The sequence below is a fragment of the Penaeus monodon genome, chromosome 11 (genome assembly GCF_015228065.2).
Source record: "Penaeus monodon isolate SGIC_2016 chromosome 11, NSTDA_Pmon_1, whole genome shotgun sequence".
Taxonomy (NCBI): Eukaryota; Metazoa; Arthropoda; class Malacostraca; order Decapoda; family Penaeidae; genus Penaeus; species Penaeus monodon.
This window is the reverse complement of record NC_051396.1, coordinates 49,601,438-49,608,937: the sequence shown is the minus strand read 5'-3', so window position 1 is coordinate 49,608,937 and position 7,500 is coordinate 49,601,438. Positions and strand designations below refer to the sequence as shown.

General features: G+C 50.4%; 1 protein-coding gene across 1 annotated transcript in view; it reads left to right on the top strand.

Moving 5' to 3' along the window:
* The window catches only part of LOC119579039 (proline-rich protein 36-like), a gene marked incomplete in the record, with an annotated part of 61,262 nt that overhangs the window by 5,818 nt on the left and 47,944 nt on the right, over positions 1–7,500 (top strand). The window contains 1 exon segment of the mRNA XM_037926761.1: positions 4,663–4,776. Within this exon segment, the coding sequence (XP_037782689.1) occupies positions 4,663–4,776 (114 nt within the window).

The following is a 7,500-nucleotide window of genomic DNA, read 5'->3' as shown; positions in this document are numbered from 1 at the left end:
CCGCCCACCCCCGCCCACCCCCGCCCACCCCGCCCAGCACCCGGCGCGCACATTGCCCGGGTGGCCAGTCAGCTCGAGCAGGTAATGGAATAACTGGCAGCATCCGGGAAATGAGCTCCCAACTTTTCATTCATAAGTCATGATCCACTCGCGGGCGGAAATGATTTACGAGAGTGACTTTGGCCCCGCGGCAGAATGAGCGTGATGGCGAGGGGCTGGTTGTTGGTGCCGGCGAATGGCGAAGGGTGGGGGTGGGGGGGGGAGGAGGAAGGAGGGGGGGGCTAATGAGGTCGTTGGGAGGAGGCCCGGAATTCCATCGGCGGAGAAGTTCGAGTCGTTGGGTGTCTCGCGCGAGCTGTTGGACCCTCGGGAAGTTGTACGTACTCGACACGGTCTTTCCCTTCCTCCCTCCCTCTCTTCCTTCCTTCCTCCCTCCCTTCCTTCCTTCCTTCCTTCCTTCCTTCCTTCCTTCCTTCCTTCACGAAAAACACGCGGAGGACTTGTTTTGAGAGCGGTGTGGTTAACGGTCCGCCGACCTCTGCTCCGATTATTGATTTACTGTAAGGAAAAGGGGCGTGTCCACGAGCCGCCACGTGCTCTTTGATGTTGGTCACTTTTTTCGCGAGTGCGTAATGGATGACATAGGGGGTGGGGTGGGGGGGGAGAAGAGGGCGCGGAGGGGACTCTCGGTCAGCGTTACAGTGTTTATCTTTTTTTTAAGAGAGAGAAAGAAAAGGGGGGTGTATTAATAGATAGGCTATAGACACACACACACACACACACACACACACACACACACACACACACACACACACACACACACACACACACACACACACACACACACACACACACACACACACACACACACACACACACAGGGAGAGGGTGGGGGAGAGGGAGAAGGAGAAGGAGAAGGAGAAGGAGAAGGAGAGAGGGAGGGAGATGGAGAGGGAGGGAGATGGAGTGGGAGAAGGAGAAGGAGAGAGGGAGGGAGATGGAGAGGGAGAAGGAGGTGGAGAGAGGGAGGGAGAGGGAGAAGGAGAGAGGGAGGGAGAGGGAGAAGGAGGAGGAGAAGGAGAAGGAGGAGGAGAAGGAGATGGAGAGGGAGAAGGAGCAGGAGAGAAGGGGATGAGATTTTTTCAGTTAGTAATTGTGGATGTCCCAGAAGTTAGCTCCTAATCCATTGTCTCTTCAAAAAGCACGAAACTTATTTTCTCTCATGGCGACCCCGAGCCGGCTTGACATTTATGTCGAGTCATTCATTTTGGTGGTCTCGAGATGCCACGTTTGTTTTCCTTGCGTGTATTGGTGACGGCGAGGGGATGGGGAGAGATCTTCATTAATATTACCGACTATTATTGTTGCAGTGCTGTTATCATCATAACTGTTATTGTTGTCATTATTGTTATTATTATTATTATGATTGTTGTTATTGTTGTTTTTATTATTATTGTTGTTTTTATTATTATTGTTTTTTTATTATTATTATCGTTGTTTTGTTGTTATTATAATTATTATTATTACTATTACTATTACTATTACTGTTTCTATTACTATTACTATTTATGTAAATATATTTTACCGGGTGAACAAAATAAAACGGAAGCTTCCTTGATAAGAGCAGGCGCGGGCTCGAGTCTCGGCGTCCGTTCGGCGACGAGGGCCAGTGCCAGGGAGGGTTGGCCTTCCCTTTCGCCCTTTCTCCTGGATGCGCCGAGACCGAGGCGGATGACGCGTTCACCCAGGCGCTCTTGGTGCTGGGCTGGGTCGCGCCGTAATCTCTTCATTAACTGCTGCTTGAGCGCAAGACGGATGAGTTTGAGGGTACGCGGAGCCCTAGCCGCAGGCCTACAGAGCAAGAGCCTCCTGGGGGGAAAAAAGTAAGCGCGGGGACGTTTGATGAAAAGGTGACGCGCGAGGATGCTGTTCGGTCTTGCGGTGAATTTAAGGGCGTGTCGAGTCGTATTTCGAATGGGCAGAGAAGAAGATGCTTGTAGTGTTCGTCAAGGCCTTCGTCGTTTAAGCTTTTGGAAACGATAGAACTTGCCGGGCAAAATAGTATTAGTACTATCAAATGTTGATAATTATAGTATTAATGGTATTAGATTATAATTGTTAGTAATGATATCAGTAATGATAATAAGTAGTAATAATATCAAATAATCATAGTAGTAATACTATTAAATTTTAATAATAATTGTAATAATTCTTTGGGGAACAAGAACACTGCGCGGGGACATAGCCTGCGCAGAGCTGACAGCAGACGTCACGTTGTCTATTTCGTGTCATCTATTTCGCAAACCCAGGCCCCGCGCGGAAATAGATGCAAGGCTGGAAGGGCCCGGGAGAGAAATCCCCGGGAGACAATCAGAGGAAGTTGTCGGTCATGTATTATTGAATCCCATCGACTTAACGCGGCGCCGTGGCGGGAGGGCGGCAATCTGTTTGTCATTCGGGGGATAATGGCCGAGGGAGGACTTCCGGATGGACGCGAGTCGGGTGTTACGACAGGTGGACCTCCGCGCGCCGCTTACCTGGAGCACGCAAGCCGGGCCGCGCTCGGACTCGCGGCTGGGGGGGGGGGGGAGGACTGGGTGGTGGTGGTGGTCGGAATCTTTGTGTTTATATTTTTTTGTTACCATGATCATCATTGTTTTTGCTATTATTATTATTATCATCATCATTATTGTTATTCTCATGAATTATTTAATAATAATAATAATAATAATAATAATAATAATAATAATAATAATAATAATAATAATAATAATAATAATAAAGGTAATGATAAAGATGATGATAATGTTAGTAATAAGATAATGATAATGATAATAATAATAGTGATGATGATGATGATGATGATGATGATGACGACGACGACGATAATGATAATGTTATCGTTATTATTTTTATTTTTGTTATTGTAATAATCATCAAAAGCATCGTCATCATTATTATTGTTGTTCTCATTATTCATAATATCAATAATGATAATGATATTATTAATATTGATATAATTATAATCATCATCATTACTGTAATTATTCTGATTATCACTGTTGATATTATTATCATCATCATCTCTATCGTTATCACAGTTTTTGTTGTTGTTGTTGTTATTTTTCATTATTATTTTTATTGTTATTTTATTATTGATATTGGTATTGATATTGTTATTATTGTTGTTATTGTTATTGTTATTATTACTATTATTTTTATCATCATCATCATCATCATCACCATTATTATTTAGCGTATTTTTGTTACTGTTACTGTTATGATAATCATTGTTATTACTACTGTATTTATTTGTTTATTTTTTATTATTATTGTTATCATTCTAATTATTATTGTTGTTGTTGTTGTTGTTGTTGTTTTTGTTATTATTATTATTAATATTAGTAATAGTAATGTTATTTTTTATTGTTATCACCATCATCATCATCGCAATCATATGTATTATGTTGCCGTCTTTAGAATGAATACTATTATGGTAATTTTATTACTTTAGCTTTTACGTGTACTATTGCAATTTTGTACGTCACTAATTTTCGTTTTGATATTTCATTGCATCGTCGTCACCTTTATTGCGTTTATTATTGCTGAGGAAAAGTGCAGAAAGTGTTCCGCCTCCCATCTCCCTTCCGCGCTCGCTCTCGTGCCACGGTGGTGGTGGTGGGAGGGGGGATAAGGGGGAGGTCGGGGCTGGGCACGAGCTGACGTAGGGGAGGGGGGTGCCGGTGCTAATAACCCCCAATTACCATCCTTCAGCCGAATGCCCCGCCACGACACCCGCTAATTAATTACACGCGAAACACTGTTGTAGGTTTTTTTTTCTCTCTTCTCTCTCTTGCACACGCGCGCGCACACGCACACGCACAGAGAGAGAGAGAGAGAGAGAGACACAGAGAGAGAGAGAGACAGAGAGAGAGAGAGACAGAGACAGACAGACAGACAGACAGACAGACAGACAGACAGACAGACAGACAGACAGAGACAGAGACAGGGAGAGAGAGAGAGAGAGAGAGAGAGAGAGAGAGAGAAGAGAGAGAGGAGAGAGACAGACAGACAGACAGACAGACAGACAGACAGACAGACAGACAGACAGACAGACAGACAGACAGACAGACAGACAGACAGACAGACAGACAGAGAGAGACACTCCCTCTCGCACTCCCACTCTCGCGCACGCCGAGATCGGGTCCCTAATTGGTAGTCGGGCGATTCCGGGCAGTTGCGACCGGCGCGGCAGGTGTGGGCCAAGGAACACGTGTAATTTCTCCCCTCGCCCCCGCGCAGGTGTTGTGATTCAGAACATGTGCGATGTGGAAATATATGAGTGCATTCGTGGGGGGGGGGGGGCTTGTCAGATACGTAGCGTGAAGTGTAAGGCGTTCGGACATGTCTCTCTTTGGAAGCGGTATCTGCTCTTGCTGAGTCGAGGCAGTCTGTTTTGGTGCGTGCTGTCCTGTGCGTCGTTGTTTATTGATACGAAGTGTGGGTAATGGTGTGGGCCTTTTTCATGGACGTTGTGTTATGAATGTTTTTACTGGGAGTACCTGCATTATTTCGTGTTATTTTGTGTCCTTTTTTTATTATTGATGGCTAGCTTTAGAATACTCACTTTATCCATTGACTGACGCCCTCTCTCTCCCGCAGCGATGCGTCCGGGCGGCGGAGAAGGCGGGCACGCGGAAGCTGGACCCGTTTCCCGACCGCGTCAAGTCGGACACCGCCAAGAAGAAGCCTCCGCCCCCCAAGATCAGCATTCAGGTAAGGCTGCTCTCTTTTTTCCTCTCCTGCGGGTCGAGGAGGCGAGTGGCGTGGCGCCGCCGTGCCTCTCAGAGTGCTGTGGCTCGGAGGTCGTGTCCCGCCTGGCTCGCTTTGGCGTCTGGGCCAGAGGGCCACTACTCCCTCAGGAGCGGCGCCGTTGGCTCTTCTCCTCGCCCGCGGCCCCCGTGGCGAAGGGAATCCCCGGGGCAGAGCCGTGGCCTCCTTCCTTGCTCGTGATCTGGGCAATTTCATGCGAGTGGAGGAGCAGCGCGTCGAAACCGGGCGTTGGGTGTCCGTAGAGACGCGGCCTGTCCCTGGGCCATGCGCTTGATGGCGTCCCGGTCAGACTGGGCAGCCTGTCGCAAATGATTTGTGCCTTGCGTTTGATTGTTGTGCAGGCGAGGGAGGCGCAAGCGAGTCGAGGCAAGTCATCGCCAGAGCCCAGGCGAAGCGCTGAGGCGACGAGGCAGAGGAAATGCTTAGGTGGACTTGGCTGAGCCATCTGCGACGCCGGGCGAGGGGGCACCGGAGCCGCGGAGGGGACGACGCGCCCACGGTGCTCGTAGCGGGCGGAATGAGCGGCGGTGGCAGCGCGCCCTCCGAGCGAGGCGGAGTGTCCTCGTCCCCAGCGCCTCCGGCCGGAGCATCTCCTCAGGGCCCTCCCCGCACGCCCGCGCCCGCATTAGCACGACCGCCGCTACTCCATAAAGCAGACTGTTATGACCCAATCCAAGGTTTTACGGCCTCTTCTGATTGTCGTCCCCGGGAGAATTATCGCCGCGGGATGGTGGTTTCCATGGCAATTCGTTGTAGGGAGCGATTATTGACGACTCCCAATTGTGCCGAACAAGGGGCTTTTGAGCGAAGGACGCCATATTTACCCGGGAAATGGATTTGCACGTTTTATCATGGGCGGCCGCTCGCTCGATCGGGCGCCTTCCTCTACGCCCTCGCTTGTCAGCCTCCCTTCGCCACTCCCGTCCCTCCGCGGTTCTGGACACCCTCTCCGGCTTTCTTCCTCCCTCTCTCCCCCTCTCCCTTTATCTCCCCTCTGCCTCTCCCTCTCCCTCTAATAGCGTCCGTACGAGTCCCGTCCCGCTGATAGGGCGCCGGGAACAATGCGTAGCGGTGCATGAGCGAGCCGCGATTCCGAAAATAATGGCCGGTGTTTGTGGCGGGAGCAAGGAAACAAACGTAGCGAGGCTGTTGAAGTGGCTTGGTCTATTTGCGAAGGAGTGTTTATCTTTGGCGATCAAGGAGGAGCACATGACGAGCTTTGGAGAGGGGACAAGTCTCTCTCTCTCTCTCTCTCTCTCTCTCTCTCTCTCTCTCTCTCTCTCTCTCTCTTTCTTTCTTCCCCCCATTCTCTCTCTCTCTCTCTCTCTCTCTCTCTCTCTCTCTCTCTCTCTCTCTCTCTCTCTCTCTCTCTCTCTCTCTCTCTCTCTCTCTCTCTCTCTCTCCCCCTTCTCCCCTCTACCTCCCCCTCCCTCCCTCCCTCCCTCCCTCCCTCCCTCCCTCCCTCCTCTCCCTTCCCTCCCTCCCCCTCTCTTCTCTCCCTCCCCCTCTCTTTCTCTCCCTCCTTCCCTCTCTCTTTCCCTCCCTCTCGCTCTCTCTCTCTCCCTCTCCCTCTCCCTCTCTCTCTCCCTCCTCCCCCCTCCTCCGGGTTTGCCTTGCGAAGGAAACCGTGGGCGCCATTGAGGACGTTCCGCTCGGGGCGCCCTTTGCTTGGGCCGCCTCAGATCCCCGCCTTGAACCAGGTTCATCGTGGACCCTCCGCCCCCATGCGCCCCCATGTTGTGTTCAGGAATATTGGCTGGGAGGAAGATCGCAGACTCCATGGCATATGATTTTATTTATTTATTTAATATGTTTTTATTGGCGATCGGAAAGCAAGTCCGGCATAACTTGATCGACGGCGGCGCGGCTGAGAAGTTCCTTTGAGGGCCATCAGGAGGACGACTGTGGATGAGAGAGTTGTTGCGGAGGCGTTAATGGCACGTAGTGTTCATCAAGTGCAGCGAGTGAGTGCTAATGGTGCAGGTAACGTACTTTGTGGTGGCAGAAATGGTGTGCGTGAGGTCTGTGGTCGAGGCGATGGTGGCGGAGGGAGGATGGCGGCGAGCGGGCGAGCGAACAGGCGGTGGCTGGCAGCGTCAGTGTGGCTTTAGCCCTCGCACAGTGAACGTGGAAGGCCGCCGCGACCGCCGGCGGTGCGTACAGCTCCGCGTCCCAGGCCTGGCCAAACGCCCCGGTGCATTCGCACTCTGAGCGGCTTCTCTTGCAGATATTGAAGTTCGTGGGCGTGGAAGTGTTATTTATACCGTTGCTATGAATATCCAGTGCTGCCAAGTGAAATAAAAAATTGTGTTGCATGGTGTGTGAAGTGAGTTGTGCTTCTAGTGAAAGCTTTAGAGACAGAAACGCAAGTGTTTATTAATCAACGTCCAGTGGCATTCTGTGCAAGCATGAGAACAAGATAAGCAAGCAGCCAAGATCCAATTCCTGCCAGTGCTGACGAGTCGTGTTCCCGGGACACTTGTCTTGCTCAGAATAGGCATCAGTGTTGACCGCGTGTTGAAAATTCCTGCAGTAATTCACAAGGTCATCCTACATGGCGTGAAGCCCGTCAGTGTGCCACCACGGGGCTTGATGTGTAGGCAGTGTAACCCACGCAGTTTAGCGTGGCCAGTGTTCATGAGAGTGCATTCTCGTCCGCGTGTCCCC